General features: G+C 43.1%; 1 protein-coding gene across 6 annotated transcripts in view; it reads right to left on the bottom strand.

The window, feature by feature from the left end:
* Nucleotides 1-22,381, bottom strand: part of RUBCNL (rubicon like autophagy enhancer) — a 52,012-nt gene that overhangs the window by 16,095 nt on the left and 13,536 nt on the right. For 3 of the 6 annotated variants that reach the window (XM_051644022.1, XM_051644021.1, XM_051644023.1), the window contains 11 exons: nt 21,466-21,673; nt 20,499-20,603; nt 18,979-19,021; nt 18,477-18,609; nt 17,932-18,077; nt 16,431-16,495; nt 15,173-15,411; nt 14,344-14,405; nt 12,960-13,113; nt 12,745-12,835; nt 11,629-12,188 (listed from right to left, as the gene is read on the bottom strand). In XM_051644022.1, the coding sequence (XP_051499982.1) occupies nt 12,076-12,188; nt 12,745-12,835; nt 12,960-13,113; nt 14,344-14,405; nt 15,173-15,411; nt 16,431-16,495; nt 17,932-18,077; nt 18,477-18,609; nt 18,979-19,021; nt 20,499-20,603; nt 21,466-21,673 (1,359 nt within the window). In that variant the 3' untranslated portion in view covers nt 11,629-12,075. Of the gene's footprint in view, nt 1-785; nt 854-11,117; nt 11,128-11,628; nt 12,189-12,744; nt 12,836-12,959; nt 13,114-14,343; nt 14,406-15,172; nt 15,412-16,430; nt 16,496-17,931; nt 18,078-18,476; nt 18,610-18,978; nt 19,022-20,498; nt 20,604-21,465; nt 21,674-22,381 lie in introns of those variants that run through there. The other 3 variants (XR_007891993.1, XR_007891994.1, XR_007891995.1) reach the window with 3 other exon arrangements.

Below are 22,381 nucleotides of genomic sequence, written 5' to 3'. Positions count from 1 at the left end.
GTCCAGGTGAGGAAGCATCTTGCACCTCTCACAATGAGAGGAAAACTGAGGCTTCTTCTTTATTGATTGAGGCTTGGGGGAAGGTAGGTGGTGAACAGAGACAAGTCACTGCTTTTCTCCATCTTCCTGCCTGTGAACTGTGCCAAATCCCTATGGAGGTCAAGGCACATCTTTCTGATCAACCTGTGAAACACACACCTCTTCATTCCTTTCTTGCTGCTCATCTTGGCCTTGGGCACAGTCCTCAGGCAGTGTACAGAGCAAAATTTAAGTTCTGTCTTCCTTTTCAGTGTCCAGTTGCCCGTGGCTGAAAAGCCCAGGATCAGGCCCAACAACATATCTACTTTTTCAGCCACAGAGCTGACCATTAATCACCTGACTGGGCACTTGGCACTTCTATAAGCAGCTTAAAACTACCACACATAAGTAACAGTTCGAACTTATGTATAAATTTCACCACTTCCTGCACCCCCAGCGCAGGAACCACAACATGGTGGGACATATACTATGCCAGAGCCTCGTGCTTGAGTGGCACCCTGGCACCCCCACCTCTCAGCCTCAGTGTGACCCTCAGTGGGACTTCTTTCTCACTCCATGACTCCCAGGCACCAAATGCTGCAGCACTGCAATGCCATAGTGCAAATGCAGGGACCAACCCTTCCTTCTGGTGCTTGCTCAGCAGAGAGGAGGGAGAGGAAAAAGACTTTTTTTCGCAAAAAAAGAGGAAAACCCTCGGTCAGCTTTTATTTCACTGGAGTACAAAGAGAAAGATTCAGTGGCAGCAACTTTCCTCTTGTTGCTCCTTCCCGACTCAGGCAGAACTCGAGAACAGTCTGGTGTAGCTGCACGTCATCTATTCATTAGAATCATAGAATCATAAAATCATAGCACAGTTTGGGTTGGAAGGGACCTTAAAGATCATCTAGATCAACCCCCTCTGCATTGGCAGGGACACCTTCCACTAGACCAGGTTACTCAGAGCCCCATCCAACCTGGCCTTGAATACTTCCAGCGATGGGGTTTCCACAACTTCCCTGGGCAACCTGTGCCAGTGTCTCACCACCCTCATAGTGAAGAATTTCCTCCTAATGTCTAACCTAAATCTCCCCTCTTCCAGTTTTAATCCATTACCCCTTGTCCTCTTACTACATGCCCTAGTAAAAAGTCCCTCCCTAGCTTTCCTGCAGGTCCCTTCAGGTACTGGAAGGCCACTATGAGGTCTTCCTGGGGCCAGGATGAATAGTTTTGTACAACATCCTCGGTCAGTCAGGACGAGTTTGCAGCAAATATTAAATACCAGCTGCTCCCCATCCCTGCATGAGCAGTGCTGGAAACAATCTATGACACAGCTGAGTAGCCAGGACAGTAGGTGGGTTTTATGCCATCTGCTGTCAAATTTGGATGACAGGTTTTGTTTGAGAAATCTGCCCTTAGGAACTCGCATTTCAGCATTTGTTCTCCTGGTAAGACCCCATGTACATAAAGACTGGAAGCACCTATGGACTTGTTGACTTGGCAAATAGTGCCCTAAGGACAGCCAGATACTACAGAACATGTGGTCACAGCCCAACATTGAAGACAAAGAGGTGTCATTTTTTCATGATGCATGGTAAATGGCATTTCTAGATGTGTGATTCCAAGAATTATAAATTCTGAGGATTTACAATTCAACTCATTTTTCTGAGAAAAAAGCATGTGCTTGTGTTCTGTCCTCATTAGGATGTGGGAAGCGAAAGTGTGAGCTAGTGCTGCCTCACCCCATCAGAAAGAGGTTTTTTCCTGTAAGCTTTACTGGAATTCTGAATTCCTTGGACTGGGATGTTACATAGGTGAACAAGGGTCAATGAGAAACAGAGTCATTAGTTTAGTTGCTGAAAGGTGTTTCAGGCCTCACTTGCAGTCAGGTCAAGTTGGAAGAAAGGATGAGTGGTGAAAAAGTACCTGGCAGAGAGAGGTGAGGATTTTAAGTTATAGAGAAAGTGAAGTCTGTTAGTAATAGTCAAAGGGTAATTAATGTGATATGTGCTGGAAAATTAAGTGTTCTTCAGGTTGTTCCTCTGGAGGAAGAAAAGGGATAGAAGGCAGGGGAGAAATTTGGCCTGAGATGAGTGCCCAGGAGAGAGACAGTGGCTTAAAGCAATAAGCTGCAGGCATCCAAGTGCACCTTCTTGGCATGTAAGGTGTGAAGGAAAGAATGCTGAAGGCTCTGGGCAATCACTGGTTGCAGATGCTAGGGGAAGAGGGGAGGAAATGCTAGAGGGAAAAGGTGTGTCTGTGGAAGCTAGGAACCCTAGGGAAGGTAGGGGTGAACAGTGTCTTTGCAGGGACTTAGAGAGGAAAGGATGGGGTAGGATGGCTTAAAGAGTTTCCCCATGAAAAGATCTGGAAAGACAAAAATGTGAGAAAAAATGCTGGGAAAATAGCAGAGTAAGGTGAGCACTCAGCACAGGGCTGGGACAAGACCAACATACAGATAGGGCCTGGACCCAGCCAGATCCAGAACCAGTAGATGGGCTGTTTGTGGATTTCTACATCTCGTGGCAGGAGCAACTGGAAGGTTGACTTGGAGAAGTGTCATCTCCATCCAGCATCTGGTGCAGCAGCAGTTGTGCATATTTGCTCTGTGAAAGAGGAAGTGTATGTGTTGACTAGCCAGAAAGCAGCTGGGAAATAGGAAGTGTGGAGGATATGCTGGTAGCTATTTCTGCTTTCCCATCAGTCTGTCCAATACAGAAATCCTGGGGATCAGGGTCAGGGAGCTCCAGACTGTCTGACTCTGGCCTTGTGCCTGGCCACTGGGACCTGCTGAAGGAGCCCTACTGCAGTGAATGAAGCACTACTCATAGAGGAGAGAGAGCTAGGTGACTTCCAAAGCATTTGGAGGGAAGGCTGGGGCAACCAGATCCTCCATGTTAAGCTGAGTTTGAGAGGGAATATTGATGAGTGGTGCTGTTAGCATGTTGACTTAATAAATTGATGAGACTGGGTTGGACTAGATGATCTTTTGAGGTCCCTTCCAACCCCTAAGATTCTGTGATTCCGTGAAACGTAGGAAAATCAGATTTTTCCTCACTATGGGAGACAGACAAGGCCCTTCACCCTTCTCTGTGCATTTCATCCTTCCTGGGAAAGTCCATCTCCAGCACTGCTGTGTCTCTCAAGGTTAGAGAAGTAAGATGCTCCTCTGCTCAGGATGCTGGGGTGTGCTTCCAGCTGTATCCTCAAGCTCCTCAGGGCTGTTTCAGCCTCACCTTGACTCTACTTTGCAATCCACAAAATGATGTATTTTCCTTCTTCATATTTTCCTAGATTTCTCAATCTTGTGTTGCACTTCTAAGTAGCCCTCAAGCTCTGCTTCAGTCATAGACCCACGAACTTCTTTCTAGCATGACACAGCATGACACACTGGCTATGTTAGCACTGTGCTGGCACAGGAAAATGCCGTGCCAAGGTGTATTCCTGGGAAAGGAATGTAGCTATTGAAGCCAGATGTGACTAGGATCCGAGTTAGCTTAGGAAATTCTCTACTACAGAAGCGTGGATATATCCTCTTTGCTGTGTCAGCACATAAACTACTACTCACATTCTTGTGTCTCCTCCATTAAATGTGTAGGAGGCCTGAAAACATAACCCTATTCCAGTAAAACCATTCCTGCTTTGATTTAGTTTCACCTTCTGAGAACCCAGTAAGGGGAAACCTGATTTACAGTAACTGTTGAACCAAGATGAGAGCACAGTAAAAAGGCTCCCAGTTCCAGGTGAGGCAAATAAATTCTCCTTTCCCACAGAACATTCCTTGATGCACAACAGCAGTTCAGCAGAGTCACTGACTTGCTTTGAAGTGACCACAACACTGCATTCCTTCTGCTTTATGCAAGGCACTGTGATTTCTTCCAGGGAGTGCTTCTTAGTGTTCTCTCCTAAGGCAGCAGGCAGGTCTTTCCCACCACCCATCTGTGCTACACTACAGCACTTTTTGTTTTCTTCAGGCTGACAGCCCTTCAATGAATTTGTTTCCTTTTTGTTTGCTAACATCTGCCTCAGTGTCACCCCCATCTCATTAACTCATTAAAAAATTCATCTGGGCTGTAAAGAGTTAAAAATTGTTCAGCACGTGAATAAAATATGCTTCACAGAAGAGGGGCTGGTAACATCAGAGGTTTACCTCTCAGTTTCATTTTGGCCATAAGGACAACTGGAAAGGCCTGGACTAAAATAGCAGAGAAAGGAATCCAAGAGGAACTGCTGCTGCTGTGGCTGCTGCTTGGGGAAGTAAGGCGAGTCAGATCATTTCGGACAAGTGACACAGGGGCAGCAGAAGCAATTGTGAAAAAGTCCGTGCAGCTCAGCTCCTCCAAATGTTAATTGTCCAAACAGCTCTGGGTGCGTCCAAGTCCTGCATTGTCTGCAGCATCAGCAACACAGTGCTGGGGCACAAGGCAAACACTTGAATAAAATTATGTTTCCATAGAAGAGGTGACATTGAAGTCATACAGGCATTTCCACAGATACTCACCCCTAGGTTCATGAAGGTCCCAGAGAATCTGGCTCTTGCTCACCAGAACCAGTTGGGCAATTCCTTGGCTGCTTATGATTCTTCTGCATAAACCAGATGGTTTTTCAGGCAGCAGGTCCTTCGTCACTTTTCCCTTTATACCCAGCACACTCGGGGAACTTATCTGGCCCTTAAATGCCCCTCCTGTCCAGTCCCACCCTTGCAGCAGTTGTTACTAGGCTGGCACTGGGTTTAACTTAGTTGCAAATAAATGAACCTAATTGATACATTGAGGGGAAATCTGCATAGTGGGGAGAAGAAAAAATGCTTCCTTTTTCTTCTGCTTTAAGACTGTCAAAAGCCCCAAAATTAAAAACCTTCAGCAGTTTGGTGGGGAACAATAAATGCAGGGAGATGCCATCATTTTGTGGAAAGTGAGCAATCAGCAGCTACCAAACTGTGAACTTAACTGAGCATATGAGTGGTTACACCAAACAATGGCAGCTGTACAGATTTCTTTTAAATAGAATGACATATATCTACACTGGCAAACTGTTCAGACTAAACCGGGCACATTTCTGGCCCATGACAGCAAATACAGATCAGGTGCTAGCATGGACACGGGGGCATTCACAACAGGCACACTGGATTTGGCAACCCCACAGTGAACAAATGTATGGAGTATTTGAACTTGGCCCATCTTGTACCACCTGCCCTCGGTACCAGAGAACAGTCCTGGCAAGTTTAATTTACTGCTAACAGATTTAACCTGCAATTGCAGCAACCTGCTGTAGTAGAAGCTGTCTCTGTCCATAGCAGAAGGGTTGAAACTAGATCATATGTAAAGTCCCTTCCAAATCAAACCATTTCGTGATTCTATGATTTTTAATCTAGTCAAATGTAAAGTATCATCAACTTTTGTAGACACTATGGATGATTTATTCAGTGCAGAGCATCTTTTACTGCGGCCAGTCTTGCTCAGCAATCTCCACACTCCATTAAAGCATATGCTGCTCAAGCCTTTCTTGTAAATCTATTTCCTACCTCTCCTTTCCCTCCTTTAGGGATTAGATTTCCCTTAATGACCTGCTGGTTTTGCAGTCTTTGGAAGACTTTCCAGTCTGTGGTCAGACAGATACGCAATGTGTGATCAAAAAACAGCAAGGGAGGGCAAATACCCTAGACCAAGGGATACCAATGATTATGGCAATGCTGAACCACTTAAGTACAAGTGGTATCTTAGAGAGATACCAGAGATCTTCAGGTGTTTTTCAGAGTATTCAGATTGCTGGCCTAAAAGGAAGCTGTATCAAGCAGCAGTCCCAGAGCAAATGTGAGGAAATGGTGGTAAATTTCCTTTAAAAAAATTAAAAACATGAAAATAGCTACATCAAAAGTGAAAGATTTCTGCTGAAGGTATTTGCATGCTCTGTGTGAAAAACCAGACAAAATACCATTTCTCATAAAACACATAGGTATTCTCTTCTCTTTAAGTAAGTGGGTGTGACAGACATCCCTGGAATTATATAGACCCATACAACTACCTAATTACTTGACAAAATTGCTTACAGTTGCAACAAGACCTGTATTTGTGAGTCCATGCTATGCTGGGCAATTAGTATTATTCTATTTACAGTAACAGCTGTATGATGTGTCATGAAAGATCCTGGCTGGAATGCACTGTATGGAGTCTTAGCAAGGCCCTTCCACCTCTAGACAACTCACAACTGAAACTAAGAGGAGAAATACAACAAATCAATATAAAGAAATAACTAGTGGAAAAGCAAGTTAAGCTGTTAGCAGCAAGGATGAGACATTGGTATTGTGTTCCTTTGAAAACCTGCTCCTATGGAAATTACTAACTAAACTGTCTTGACCTGAATTCTTCTACCTGTGGAGTGAAGCAGGCAGTTAACTAGGAATAGGTTTCTCTGCCTCTTAAGTCCTTGAGAAGTGTTCCCATTGCATCCACATGGCATCATGGAAACACGCTGTTAAGGATATGCATTGGTCCTCACTGCTCAGGCAAACATAAAGGTGCAACAATTCCCTTTCTTTCCCTGGCTGAAGAGTCACATCTCTGTGAAACATGTTCAGCTTTCCAGCTAGCAGGCAGTTTATTTTGAACTGTCCCAACTCCTTAGTAAGACAACCTAACCATTCTATGTCTTCACCTCTCCATGAATTCAGAGCTTCCACATGCAGGATTTTACTTCCTGCAAACAAGTTCAGTAGAGCCATATAGCTTTTGTTTCTTAAAAAGTTCTTATCTTGGATCTGTCTTATCATCTGTTTTAACCTCAGAAATTATCAAACTCAGTACTTATCCATTAAGAGAGATGCTCAGGAAGAGGTTAGTATTGATCTAAGAAGCTTAATGAATCTGAAAACTTGATTCAAAGATCACAGCCACACCCTAAACACACCTAGAGGGTTTGTAGCACACAAGTCACCCCTTCCTTATGATGCCATAGGAATAACTGAAAGATGGTTCAATGATTAATATGACTGGAGGACCATGAGAGATGGCTAAAGACTGTTGGAAAAGATGCTTTGGGTCAACAAAACTTGGTCCTGATGGGAGACTTTAACTACCCAGACATTTACTGGAAAAACAACATTGTAGCTCCCCTGACATCCATCCAGTTGCTGGAATGTGTACAAGACTGCTTCCTCACACAAATTTTGGATGTGCCAACCAGGAATGGGACACAACTGGACTTACTACTCACTAACCAGGAAAACCTGCTCTGTAATATCTCAGTTAGTGACAGACTTGGCTGCAGTGACCACAGAATTGTGGGGCCTGGGACACTGCTGAGCACAATGAAGGTGAATTCCAGGACAAAGGTTTTAGATTTTAGAAGAGCAAACTTCAGCTTGCTCTGGTCTCAGTTGGAAGGGATCCTGTGGGAAGCTTCCATGGAGGGGAAAGGAGCTTGTGAGTGCTAGGAATTTTTCAAGAACACTCTCCTAGATAAGCAAAACCAGTTCATCTCCTCTAAAGGGAAGTAGGCTGAGGAAGAAACCCCCTTGGCTTAACTGTGAGACTGGGTCTGCTCAGAACCACCTAGAGGTGGAAAAGTGGAACATTACCAGTTGGAAATTACAAGGGCATTGCCAGGGTATGCAGGGATGCAGTTAGGAAAGCAAAAGCTCAACTTGAGCTGACACTGGCCAGAGATGTCAAAAACTTCAAGAAAGGGTTCTTCAGGTGCATGAACACAAGCAGAAACAGAGGAATAATAATTGGCCCACTATTAAACAGGAGAGGTGAACTAGTCACCTGCAATGCTGAAAAGGCAGAGGTCCTCAACACCTTCTTCACCTCTGTCTTTACCAGCACTGTTGGGTCCCAGGCCACACGAACAAAAGTCCATGTTGATGCAGACACTTACCCACTGTCATTGAAGGAAGAGGTGGTGTGTCAGCTATTGGAGAAACTTGACCCGTACAAATTGATGGGTCCAGATGCCACCCCCCCTAGGGTTCTGTTAGAGCTGGCTGATGTCATTGCAAAGCTGATCTCTATAATCTTTGACAAGTTGTGGAGATCAGGAGATGTCCCTGAGGACTGGAGGAAGGCTAACATCACCCCCATTTATAAGGGCTGAAAGGAGGACACAGTTAATTATTGACCCATTAGTCTCACTTCAGTCCCTGGAAAGCTCATGGGGCAAATCCTCCTGGGGACTGTCACAAGTCAACTGAAGCACGTGATTGGGAAAAGCCAACATGGACTTACCAGGGGCAAATTGTGCTTGACAAACCTGATCACCTTCTATGACAAAGTGACCTGCTCAGTTGATGCAGGGCGAGTGGTGGGCACTGTCTACCTGGACTTCTCCAAGGCTTTTGACAAGGTCCCCCACAGCCTCCTCCTGGAGAATCCAACTTGTTACAGCCTTGACAAGTGGTCTGTGTGGTGGGTGGGTAACTAGACTTTGTCTGGAGCAGTGGGGATGTGCTTTTAAACAGTATCACCTTAATACTGCCTTTACCTTGTCCTTGACAAATAGTCTCTGTGGTGGGTGGGGAACTGGCTGACAAACCATACCCAGAGTGGGATAGTAAATAGTTCCTCCTCAAACTGGCAACTGGTCACTAGTGGGGTCCTCCAGGGATCAATACTGGGCCCAAGGCTCTTCAGCATCTTCGTAAGTGACCTGGATGTTGGGATCAAGAGCACCCTGATGAAGTTTGCTGATGACATCAACATGAGTGGAGGGGTTGACCCTCCAAAAGAGAGAGCCACCCTCCAGGATGACCTGGACAGACCAGAGGAGTGGGCTAGCAGGAACCTTGTGAAGTTCAACGGGGAGAAGTGTAGATTCTTGCACCTGGAAACACATAACCCAAGAGTGCAGTTGAGACTGGGATCTACCTGGCTGGAGAGCAGCACTGTTGTAAGGGACCTGGGGGCTTTGGTGGATAACAGCCTCAACATGAGTGAACAGTGTGCTGCTGCAGTGGCAAAGAAAGCCAACAGGATGCTGGGCTGCATCAACAAGGGCATCAACAGCAGAGACAAGGAAGTCATCATCCTGCTCTACTTGGTACTTGTCAGACCACACCTGGAGTATTGAGTTCAGTTTGGTCCCTGCTCTACAAAAAGGATGCAGACAGGCTGGAGAGGGTCCAGAGAAGGGCCACAAGGATGATCAGAGGACTGGAGAACCTGTCATAGGAGGAAAGGTTGAGAACTGGGTTTGTTCAGCCTTGAGAAGAGAAGGCTTCAAGAAGACCTTATTACCATGTTCCAGTACTTAAAGGGTGGCTACCGGGAAGATGGAGCCTCTCTGTTTACAAGGAGTCACATGGAACAGACAAGGGGTAATGGGCACAAGTTGCTCCTGGGGAGATTCTGATTAGACACAAGAGGTGAATCTTTCACCATGAGGAGTCATCAAACATTGGAATAGTCTCCCAAGGGAAATGGTACATTCCCCCACATTGGACAGTTTTAAGTCTCAGCTTGACAGGGTGCTCAGCCATCTCATATAAACTATAGTAGTACCTAGAAAGGTTGAGCCAGATGATCCTTGAGGTCCCTTCCAGTCTGGCATTCTATGATTCTCTGATTCCTGTCCAAGCCACTTTATCACCAAATACAGAAAGATCTAGTATGTACTTTCAGTTTCATTGTGGTTGCTTTACACTATACCAGGATAGCAGTAACATTGTTATTAGTTTTATATGGATTCTAGGTGTGTTGGTCTTCTAAGCTCTTCCACTTTCCACCAGCTACCCAAACCCATCGACGATTTTCTCTTGCTGTGATATAGATCGTGGTACTAAGCGGTACAGGCTCTATGGAGATAAGGGCTGAACTGAATGGATGTAAATTATCAACACAATGCATGAAACTCACTCTGACACTCCCCCTCTTCTGCATGCCACTACTGTTTAGGAAGACTTGAACATCTGTGAGAAGCCCAGCCAGAAACCAGATCAGCTCTGCTAAATTAATGAATAGTGAAAAAAAAAAATATGTATTCAGTTGCCCTGCAGGTTATCCTACAAAAGGATTATTCAAGTGAGCTACTTCATAAGCAGAAAATCCCTACAGCAAGGCCTTTCATGTGATTCAGTTAGTCGTGCACCTAACTTCAATGAGAATTAACTCTTGCATAACATTAAATACAGTCAGCTGCATAAGCAGGCCCCTTCTCACCACGTCTTACCCTAAGTCAGTATCCGTTTGGTGATCTTGAGTAAGAGATGATAATCTTGCTTCCGAGCAGTAAGTAGGTAAGCTGCTTTTGGCCACAGAAAAAATAGCTAAGTGGAAGAGCTAGGGAGCTTACTAGTACTGAGAGCATTAGCATGGAGGTGAACTTCACAAACCTTGGTAACAAGACAGCTGATCTCTTCCTTGCTAAAAGCTGGAGCCAGCAGGTGAGGAGAGAGAGAGCGCAAAACACAAAAGGAGAACAACTAATTTAAAATATTAAGAGCACCTCACTGGAGAGATCAAAATGGTGTGTGTTTGGTATATGTTTTCAGGTTCTGGGGTTTTGGTGTTCACTGATACTTCACCTGTGGCACAAACAGAAAAATGGTTTTACAGGTTCAAGAAGCTGCTCTGGGTTTCTGAAGTCAGAGGCTGCTTACTCAGCTGGTTTCCTCAGAATTAACCAACCAGGCTGGGAAAGAATGCTGCTTTCAACTTCCAGCACTTCACCTTTAGGCAAGGACTCAGTCTGCAAGTGTGAGAGTGGATTTATACAGGAGCATCCTGCCCACTCACTGCCTCTCCTTACATTTCTAAGTGCTCTGGAAAGAAACTTGTGGAGCAGTGTACAGGCTGTGGGTGGCAAAGTGATGGCAGAAGGAGCTGTAGACAGACAACTGCTTACAACCAGCTCTAGATGGACCCACTGCAGGACACAGCTGAGCACCTCAGCCAAGATGGTGGTACCTCTGACAAATGTGTTTTAAGAAAGGGCAAAACACTACATAGGCAGAGAGTGAGAAACATCAGTAGAAACATCAAAGTCAGTGAAGAAGGAGGGGGCGAGAGATGCTCCAGGCACCAGCGCACATTCCCCTGCAGCTCATGGGTATTACCTGAAGGAATTCTGTCTGCTGGAGAGGCCACGGAGGAGCAGGTTTATCCTGAAGGCCCCACACTGGAGCAGGGAAACAGCATGAGAAGGAAGTAACAGAGAGGAACTGTTAGAGTTGACCGCAACCACATTCCCCATCCGCCTGCACCACTTGGGGCAGAGGAGAAGGTAGAAGAGTTGGGAATGAAGAAGTGAAGTTAAGCCTGAGTAAAAGGGTGGGTGAGGTAAGGGGAAATTGGTTTAGTTTTCGTCTTTGTTTCTCACCACGCTACTCAACTTCTAATTGGCAATAATTTTGGTTTTCCCCAATTCAAGTCTGTTTTGTCTCTGACAGTAGCTGGTAAGTGATCTCCATGGCTTTACCTTGACTTAAAAACTCGCTCCATCTTATTTTCTCCCCCTGTCCTGTTGAGGGGGAGTGAGAGAGCAGCTGGGTGGGCATCTAGCAGCAGGCCAAGGTCAACCCACCACAAGCTGTTGCATGTGTGTCTTTAAAAGAAACTTTGAATCCACTGGTTGAAATTAAGCAATTGCCAGAACAAAATTTCAGATCATCATTTGCCTAAAGCTTACAGACAAGCTTTTTATATTGTAGAGCTTTTGAGAGAATCATTTCATACTTAAAACACTTTTTCCCATTTCCAAAATCTGACACAAATAAGGATTTCCAACACTCATTTACTATCTATACATTATTTGCAGAATTACAGAGAAGAATGATTGTTATATGGAAAAATATAATAATAAAAATCTTACATACAAGGACAAAACATAGCAACAAAAGGCTGCTCACAGAATTGACAACCAGTCTTTCTGTCACCAGTTAAGATGACACTCTTTCAGCACGAGTTTTCGGTTATATTGAAGTCCTCTTTTTCTTCCACCCCCCCATAAAGGAGACATGCGTTAAAAATAGTAATGTCTAAAACAACATTAATTTAATTCTTAGTCAGGCACCTGAAGATTTGGCTTTGAGCATCTACTGAAATCAGCAGTCAGAGGCATCTGGTTTCACGAAGGCACCACCGATGGAGTTTCTGAAAGTGTCCTCCTAGCTGCAATCCGCAGGCATTTGGGGCAGCCTCCAGACTTGAAGCATGCTTTGTGAAAGCATGTTTTGCACTCTGTTTATACATACAAGCAGTTTAACATTCAGAAAACAAACAAAACAACAACAAAACCAACAAATTAAAAAATGAATCAATAGCTGTGCTCCTTGAAGGATGTCCTATTTAGTTCACCCAAATATAAAAGTAAACAGAAGCAGTGCAAGGCTGGGACAACCACCACCATTGTTGTAACTATGACTAAACATTTTGGTAAGATTCCCAGGATTTACAATGAATGTCAGCAAGATCTGCTATAGCAGCAGTACATGCAGCACTGTCCCAGGCTTACTCTCATGCACAGACCCAGAAAAATAGCACCCCCCTGCAGCCATAATAATGTTTAGGCAAGTCCCTGTTTTGCTTTCCGAATTCACTGCTGCAAGACAGCTGCCACAGCCTGGTTTTCAAAGATACATGCTATCCACAGATATCAAATACACATGCGGATCTCCAAACACACATGCTTTCAGTGAAACAACTTCTCAATGTTTTCCTAAAATCAGTTTGAACAGTTTTAAACACCAACATTCCCGCAAGATAAAAAGAGAAAGAAGCTTGGTCTGGAACGTACCTGTGCACCTTTTGCATTTAGCAATCTGGTATGGAAAGAGCAGATCTGCACTCTGACAGAATTCACAGATGAAACCCTTAGCCTGACAGAGCTACAAGAACAGAAAGAGAGTGGATTTATTTTTAATTAATGTAAAAAATATTTGGGAGTGTCAGCAGGGATGTTTCTCCACACTAGCAGCTGTGAGGACACTAAGAGCCCTGGCTCTTCCTTACCTCACAACCATCCACATGGGAGGTGGAGCTCTTCAGAATGTCTTTAAGAAGGGGCAGTAACTGCCCTCGTTTGATCTTCACCAGATCATCCAGTGAGAAGAGATGCAGCTCCTCTGTCAAATGGCTGGGGACCTGTTCAAATTCTTTCAGTACACTGGTAAGAGAAAGAAAAAACAAACCAAGTTACAAAAACTGTCTGACAAGTGATGTGAAGCATAAACCTATTTCACTTCTCAAGTCATCCAGGATTCATCCTAAATCCTACCTCCCCTCCCAATTTGAGATCACATGAAGAAAAACTGGAGAGCTTGGGATTTAGAATAAAATGTCTGTTTTAAATGTGCATTGGAGTTGCCATGTGCAGTTATCCCAGCAATTCTCAAACAACAAGTAAAGGTCTCTCTCTCCTATCTCAGAAACAGTAGGTAAAATCTGATACATTAACTAATGCTAATAAGCTACAATTCTTCACTTTTTTTGTGTAAAGAGATCTTTGAGGGTTTTTATCCTGCATAGGTCACTATTGAGGGAAACTATGCTTGTTCTGAGCAGGTTAACACTGAAATCATAGCTATTACTTTTGAAATTTGTCACATACATAGAAGGTACAACAGGGATCCTAATACTGATTTCTGTAATGGAATCAAAAGTGGTCATGCAGAAGAGAGACACTAATACATGTATTTATTTAGTTTTGGTGACCAGCACAGAACCGCTTATTTTCTTAAAGAGGTCCATGTTAAAGAGAACAGAAACTACTTTTAAAGATCATTTTGTTTATGACTTTATTTCAAAGGTCAGCGATTCTGTGGTGAAGGTTTTATCATTCACATGTCTAACCACTAGTTATGCCCATATTGTGGTGAGGTGAATACCAAAAAACTCTTTAATTTGCAGCAACAAACAAGGTCAGCTTTATACCTTCTTACGTTTTGACATACATCTGGTTACTACTTTCACTTTGTTTATAAAAAGAAACCAAATTGAGCATGATGAAAGATTTCTGGAAGAATTCTTTAAACCCTCACAAAAATGCTTAAGAATAATCATCTCAGATGTACATAAATAACTTTGACCTTTTAAGAACTAGTGACAACCTAAGAGGGACGAAATAGGAAAAAATATGCACCTAACAATGATTAATCAACATTTAAACCCAACTGTCCAAGCAGGTTATGAGAAACACAAAGCTGCCACATAAAAGCTGTTCTTCAGTCAAAATTTGCAGTGCAATAGAAGAAAGTTCTATTATCAGGATCTTCTTAAAAGATCACAGTAGCTCATTTAAAAATGCATTTAAATGTCTCTAAAGAAGAAGCCTCTAAAAGTACCTTACATACATTTTAATAAGCTATTTTTACTGCACGATCATGGTGGCCCATACCTTTCACCAAACCTGCAGGTTTTCAAAAGCTTTTTTAAATAAAAAAGCTGTTCTTGCACTTCCTGAAAGATAAAGGGAAAAAAGTAACAATTTTTAAATGAAAAACAATTTTATTTATATATTTTTAGGTGAGGAACACCACTTTTTGAGCCTGCAAACTTTGTCAAGCCACACCTAAAAATAGGAACTTCACACTTAGCACAGAATTCAACTGATCTTCTAATGCATGAAAGTCTAAGAAAGGCAAAGATTACTTTTATTCACTGACAAAGGAAGCAATTCCTAACCTTTCAAATGGCTTCACGTCAGCACACCCAGACCCAAACCTATGAATGAACAGACAAGTGTCTCCTCAGCCAGGAAAGAGCGCGTAGCAACTTGACTCTTCACCAGAGCACCCTTCCTCAAGCTGCAGGAGGTGCAGCCCTTCAATGAGCTAAGGCTGTTTGCTCTGATGGCTCACAAAATGAAGGAGTCATTCAAAACTTCTGTAGCTTTCCAACAGCCAATTGCCAAGCAGAGCTACGTATTCACTGCAGAAGTCCAGCTTCTTCCCATAAACTAAAACTGGAACCAATAAGGAAATGCACCCCAAAGACAAGGGGGGAAATGAGCCCTCTGCCATACATTTGGAACTTCTCCCTCCTCCCCATTTACCTGAGGGGAGAGAGGGAAAGTCCCAGAAGCAATGATGGGACAAGTCTAAGTGCAGAAAAATCAACTCTGCCTCCTTGTCATATATGCACACAGCAAAGGACAACCTCTGCTAAGCAGTTCTTCCCAAATGTCTCAGACCCACAAATTCTCAATAAAAAAAGGCCACACTTACCCTGACCCTGTCCATTTCTTTACTTTTTGTGTAGAGGGCTTTGTTAATACATGACACATTGAATATTGGGTGCTGCCATATGCTGTCCAGTAGGTGTTTGGAGAAGTTGCATACATAGTATTTTTTGAAGTCCCACTTCAAAAGCATTCGAGCAGGAATGGAAGACTGGGCATAGCTGTGGCAGCAATCACAGAAGTATTTCCCCAGGTAGTCACAATAGCGGAGCCTCCTGATATATTCTGCAGGTAGATAGAAATGAAATTGTGAATATTTATCATACATATGGGACACACCTTTTTTCTGAATGCCTATTCTGTTTAAATAACACATATCAGGGGTTTCACTACTGTGCTAAACACATACACAAGATCTGTACTTGGCCTTGGAAAAGACAGCTCTCCTCCTTTCCACACATGTCAAACAGAACTGACTGTATCTTATATCTTAGAGAAATCATTATTGCCCTACCCAAAAAAGAGAGACAAATCACACAACAAAATACTTCCACCAAGTGGGAAGACAAGTGATCATGGAGTCACATTTACATAATACTTTTTCATATAGAAGTTTATGCATTCTTCCCAGCTATCTCAGCATCTCAGGTTTGCTTGGGTTAAGGTGCCACCACAGACGGTTGATACTTTACAGGCCAACACAAATGCTGCTCTTTTCCGACCAGACCCAAAACAAGTCTTGAAAGCCACTTCAGAGACTTCTTAGGTATGGTCTGGTTGTCACACCTGTCAATCATTGTGCTTTCAAGCAGGTCTCACAAAGTAACACAAATAAAACAAATGCAGGGCTTCATGATAAAGATTTAAAGAAAACGAAGTTTTAAAAAGACACCCTGAAAGAGCAAAACTACACATTCCATAAGCTTGCATAAAGACTCCCAAAATGTCTAATAGGGGACTTTTGGAAATGTGTGAACTGGCACAGAGAAAGAACCACTGAAACAAACCACTGGAAGATGTAAAATCAGCACTCTTCTGCCTGGAAGCTTGAATTTCTTTAATAGCTTTTCATATCTTGTTGATGAGAAGGACATCTATCAAGTGTTGTATTCTGTCCACAATGAGAAATTCCGGGCAGTGGTAGGATCCTACTGCCTGTTTTATTATTGAAGGCACATCCAACAATGAAATTTCCTTCCAGCTCAGGTAATTTTACGATTGTGATCCATCTACGTTGGTGAAGATTATAGCCTGATTACCTGTAATGGGTTTATCAGATTTTTTTCCCTTTGGATAATACTTACTGCTTTCTATTGGGGTTCCACAACCAACACACGTGAAGTTTTGGGCAGCCACCACTGCGTCTCTCCTGCATGCAGAGGCAAACAGTTATACCACTCAACAGCCAAACCAGAGTTTGCTTAACATTCAAAATGCAAGAAAGCTACAGAGACCAGTGAAAATAGCCAATCAGAAGACTCCTACTCCTGCACATGAAGGAGAGGGTTCTGGAAGGAAATGCAAATTATTATTCCAGTGGGAGTCTCCAACTTATTCTGCGGAGAACGTACCAACAATTACTGTTTCTAAGTATGACTTGTTGCAAGAATTAAATTATTTCCCATTTTTTAAGGCAGCATCAATATCAAGAGGGAGGAGGAAATCCACGTTTGCAACTGAAAGGGCAACTGTATCCACAACAACACAGGTAATTAGCCAGCATGCCTACTGTGCACATTTAACAGCACAGATGAGACATGCAGAGTGAGATAGTAGCTTTCCCAAATATAACCTGCTTTCTCCTTCTTTTTTGGAAACCTGCCACCCATAAAATATCAGCAGGAAAGTGGAAAAATTCTTAAGAATATACTTCACGTATTGTCACAACATGAAATTTTTCAGAGTCCAGCTCAGCGTGCTGCCACCATAACACTGCGTGTATTATCCCACGTAAAAGCGCACGTGTCACATTAATCCAGATGTGCCAACAGGGGGAGAAAAAGATGCCAACTGCTTTCTAGTGAAGCTAGTGACAGACACTGCAGAAGGCTGAACCGCTCAGGCTCCTTCCATCAGCTTCAGCAGGTTTTAGACAAATCATAGGATGGTTAAGGTTGGAAAGGACCTTAAAGATCCTCAGGTCCTGATCTCTCTGCCATGAGCAAGGACACCTCACACTAGACCAGGCTGCACAAGCCTCATCCAACGTGGCCTTGAACACCTCCAAGGAGGGGGCTTCCACAACCTCCCTGGGCAATCTGTTCCAGTGCCTTACTACCTTCACGGTGAAGAATTTCCTCCTGCTGTCTAACCTAAATCTTCCCTCTTTAAAACCATTACCTCTTGCCCTATTGCTGCACCCTCTTGTGAAAAGCCCCTCCCCAGCTTTCCTGTAGCCCCTTCAAGTACTGGAAGGTGCTATAAGGTCTCCCCAGAGCCTTCTCTTCTTTAGGCTGAAAAGCCCCAACTCTCTCAGCCTGTCTTCATAGCAGAGGTGCTCCAGGCCTCTGATCATCTTCATGGCCCTTCTCTGGACCCTCTCCAACAGGTCCATATCTTTCCTGTGCTGAGGGCACCAGAACTGTACACAGCACTCCAGGTGGGGTCTGACCAGAGCAGAGGGGCAGAATCACCTCCCTGGCCACACTGGCCACGCTTCTTTTGATGCAGTCCAGGATGCAGCTGGCCCTCTGGGCTCCAGCACACAGTGGTGGCTCATGTCGAGCTTCTCATCTACTACCACCCCCAGGACCTTTTCCTTGGGACTGCTCTCTAAACAACAGTCCTCAGATCCCTTAGACTTACTTGGCTGAAGGGTGAATGTTAAAGATAATCTGCGATCTTGGTGGGGTCCAGCCAGAAGATCCTCTTAATTTGGATATGATCTTTATTTCTTCAGCCAGATTCAAACTGGACTCAAGCTCTCTTGGAATCTCTTCTTTCAGCACAGACTATTGGGAAAGAAACTTATGAGGATGAACTGGGTATATGTTAGATGCTGTGAAACATTTGCCTTTATTTTTAAAGTTTTTAACTTTTTAAAGTTTTTTTATTTTTAAAGTTTTAATCTGCATGTAGCTCCCCCTCAGTTAAAACTCCTTCGTATCAGTCCCAGAAGAAAGTACATTGATTGTTCACAACTGCACATCTTACATGTGCTGATAATTGCTGAAGAGAGAAGAAATTTTCTAAAAATTGATCTAAAGTGTATCAAAAAATTGGAAGTACTCATCTTCATTTATTTTTTTTTAATGCAGCTTCCCCTTTCCCTCACAGTGAAGCAGCTGCAGTAAGACAATGATTATTTGGGAAACTGAATAAAGGGCTTGCTGTTCTCAGCTCAGACTCACTCTCTGCTTAGATGAGCTCAGGCAACCAGACAGTTGGACTGCAGATTCTGTCTGCAACCAGCGTTTTCTGAAAGCTCTGCACAACTCCTGGGCTGTTGCTTCAGCAGAATTGCTGCCTTGTTCAAAAGGCGATCTGAAAGTTAAGCAATATAGACCAAGAAAAATAGCAGGATGTCATCAGTAGCTCTGCTGCCTCTTCTGCATCCCTGAAAAGTTTTCTCCCACCACTTCATTCCTATCCCCTTGCTTTGATACACCCAGGCCCTCACAGAGCCACAGCCACCACCCTCCAGCGAGACTCCTAGAGCGGAGAGAGAAATGCACTGTTAAGCCAAGTGCCACAGACATGTGCTGTCAAGCAACATTCCTTCCCCTTCCTTGGGAGGGCCAAATTTACCACTCCCACACCTTTCCCCGCCCCAGCCAGAAGAGTCATCAGAAAGCTGGTCCAGCAGAAAAGGTAGTGCCATCAGGCTATTACAGTAAAGACACACAGCATTACCTTTCATCTGGGGAGACAGACAGATTTTCAAGGTCTTCAAGTTCTGTGGTAAAGGAGAAAATTTTATCAAGCCATCTAAGAAACAAAGCTTCTGTTACTCAGCACTGTTTTAGATCTACCTTCTGTGCTAACCACGGTGTCAGTTTCAAATATATTCATCTTTACAACACCCTTTGTGGATGTGGGAAATAACCTCAGCTGTAAAACAGGCATAAGGAGACTCATCTCCTCTGCAGATCTCTTGACATCTGCTGATGAAGAGTACTGCCTAACAACTATGCATCATTTTGTCACCAACACTGTTCCTTCAAGAGCAAGGAAATCAAAAAGGAGAGACTAAGTGCCTGCGAGTCCAGGTCTAGCCAGAAGGCACTAGACAGTAATATAGCAAATATAAAAAAATATACATAGTAAATATAATAATATAGTAAACAGTAACATACAGAACTAATATTAATTTTTTTGGACACTGACAGCTATTTGGAGACACCCATCACAGACACACCAGCTAATGCTATAATAGGTTAGTAAAGGTAAGATTAATGGAATCAAAATACACACTTCACTCTTATATAGACAAAATATGATAATGCAGACAAGGTGTTCACATTGGTAGCATTAGTTTTGGCTATGCATATTTTTATGCAGTCTGAGGGAGCTGAAGCTATTGAGCCTGGAGAAGAGAAGGCTCTGGGGAGACCTTATAGCATCTTCCAGTACTTGAAGGGGCTACAGGAAAGCTGGGGAGGGGCTTTTCACCAGAGGGGGCAGTGATAGGACAAGGGGTGATGGTTTTAAACTGAGAAAGGGGAGATTTAGGTTAGACATCAGGAAGAAATACTTCACCATGAGGGTAGTAAGGCTCTGGAATAGGTTGCCTGGGAAGGTTGTGGAAGCCCCCTCTCTGGAGGTGTTCAAGGCCAGGTTGGATGAGGCTTGTGCAGCCACGTCTAGTGTGAGGTGTCCCTGCTCATGGCAGGGGGTTGAAACCTGATTATCTTTAAGGTCCCTTCCAACTTTAACCATTCCATGATTCTATTAAATGTTGCTCAGACTACTTTTAAGAGTTTCTATTTCTGTGTATGTAAAAAGAGATGGTAACCAAAGAAACTCAGGATGTCCTGAAGAGAAGCAGAACACTGGTGACTACAAGGGGACAGTCTACTCTAGGCCTGAAGCAGGAGGGCTTCCTAAAACCTCATCACTCTCTTTCACTAGGAAGTGATCATGCCCTAAATTCTTTCAAACAATGCTGCTACGTTGCTCACCCACATCCATTTGGTTTAATCCTTAGGCATCATTTCAGTCCCTCAAAACAGCTATTTTGTAGATAGGAAATTGTGTATCACCCCAGTATTTCTTGATGTGTTCTAATTAAGAGTCATGCCACATTGCCCTTTCCATTTTCTCATATTATTTCTCCTGTGATAACATCTCCTAAGCCAAAAGATATTCCAAACGACCAACAGATTCTGCTGAACAACAAAGACGTTTCTGCAGTTATAATTTTAGAGTCTTACCAATAATTACATATTCATCCTCTGAGTCACTGTGGCAGTGAAATCTGGTAACCTCATGATGTGATGGTAGATGCACCAGGGAGCTGACAGGCAACAGAGCACAGCCTGTCCAGGAAAGACAACAGTTGAACTTTTGCAGCATTTGTAGAGTAGCTGCAATAATATTTGGAGTTTGCTTACCAAAACTTTAGCACACAGCGTGTATTTACAGAGCAATGCTACTTATATTTTTACACACACAGAAAGACAATTCTTGGGAGTCTGTCATACAGTATGTCCCTCTGTTTCTTAGCAAGAAGGTTCTAAAGACTAAAACAGAAGGGTTTATATTATCAGTGGTCTTTCCTCTTCTCACATGCAAGCACACAATTAATTTTTCCCCACAAGTTATGTCATTTGGACTTTAGACTTAAGCTCCATCCCTAAGATCCATATTACTCAAGAGTCTAAAATCTTCTTAAAAATGCATGTGCTGACTCAAGGATTACAGTTCCAGGAGCATTTATTATCTTGCCTCAAACTATATGTGAATTAATACTCTGGGCAGCTTCACTCAAATCAATTACGTAGCCTGATCTGCATACTGCAGAAGTAAGCACAGAAGGAAAGAGCCAGGCTTCAAATCCTGCAAAAAAGTATTTAAACACAGAAAAAACAGGCACGCTCTACAGAGAGGTGTGCTTGGCATGTGACACTTCAACCTTACATTTTCTTTTTCATGTAAAAAAAACCCCCCACCATTAATTATAATAAATAAAACACAAATGTGAGCATTCAAAAGAATCTAACCTACAGGAAAAACACTTGTGGCATAATCATCCCCAGGGAAGACAGCTCTTGAGAGTCTCAGAGAAGGTAACAGAGGATGTGGTTCCAAGCAATGCCCAAATCAATTTAGTATTTTCTTGCACAAAAATAAACAGTAAAGGCTGTCAGAAAAGTTTGCATTATAGACTAAATAACTTGCCTTCATAACCACTGTCCGAAGAGGCAACAGAAGAATCAGACTTTTTCACCCCAGGGTAAGAAGAGAATTCCAAATCAGTGTTATAGCTGCCATCTGATCCACTTGTTTCTTCCACACCCCAGGACTCTGCTTGTTGGCTTAGGATATTACATTTCATTTTTTCTAGTGATGCTATAATCATATCCGCAACTAAAAAGTGGGCGTTTTCCTGGATGCAAGATTGGAACACTCATTAGTACACAGCATATTTGACATTTACAGAAGATGAAGTGAAATATGTGACTTTCCCCTGTACTTTCTCAATGGAAGAAGTGAAAATGTACAGCTATCTCACCTTTTATTTGAACACACACAAAAAAAATACCCCAAGGACAATTCAGAGACAACATGCAAAAGACAACTGCCCAGATAATTGTCTCACCTTTGATTAAAACATACTCTTTTATCTTATCCATCTATTAGATAAAACCAAACTTGATTACATGCCTAACTGATAAATATATGTGAATTTTAGAGACAGTCTTCTAGTTACACTGCACTATTTAGCATGCAAGTGCGAAACCAGGTAACCTATTTAATAGGATTTAATTTTAAGTCAGTGTGCACAAGCAGTTCTGCACACACACTAACTTGGATGGGGGTGGAAGAGGCAGGTTTTGAAGAAACTGTGTATCTTCAGATGATGGGTACTACAGAAGCTAGTCAAATGCTTTCATGTGTTAGGAGATGAGGCAGCGAAGCAGGCAGTAGGCAGTGAGATAGATTACACTGTCAACACAAGGTTGCATAGAAAGTCTGTAACAAGGGGAAGTGGAAAACTTCCTCTGGTGTTCACACTGCCTTAAATAAAAGGCAGTAGTTTCAAAGCTTCATTGTGGCATTTCCACATCAAACACAAGCCCTCCCCATGGTGCCC

This window comes from Apus apus, chromosome 1, assembly GCF_020740795.1.
Source record: "Apus apus isolate bApuApu2 chromosome 1, bApuApu2.pri.cur, whole genome shotgun sequence".
Taxonomy (NCBI): domain Eukaryota; kingdom Metazoa; phylum Chordata; class Aves; order Apodiformes; family Apodidae; genus Apus; species Apus apus.
The sequence above is the reverse complement of the archived record's forward strand: the minus strand, read 5'-3'. Positions and strand labels throughout refer to the sequence as shown.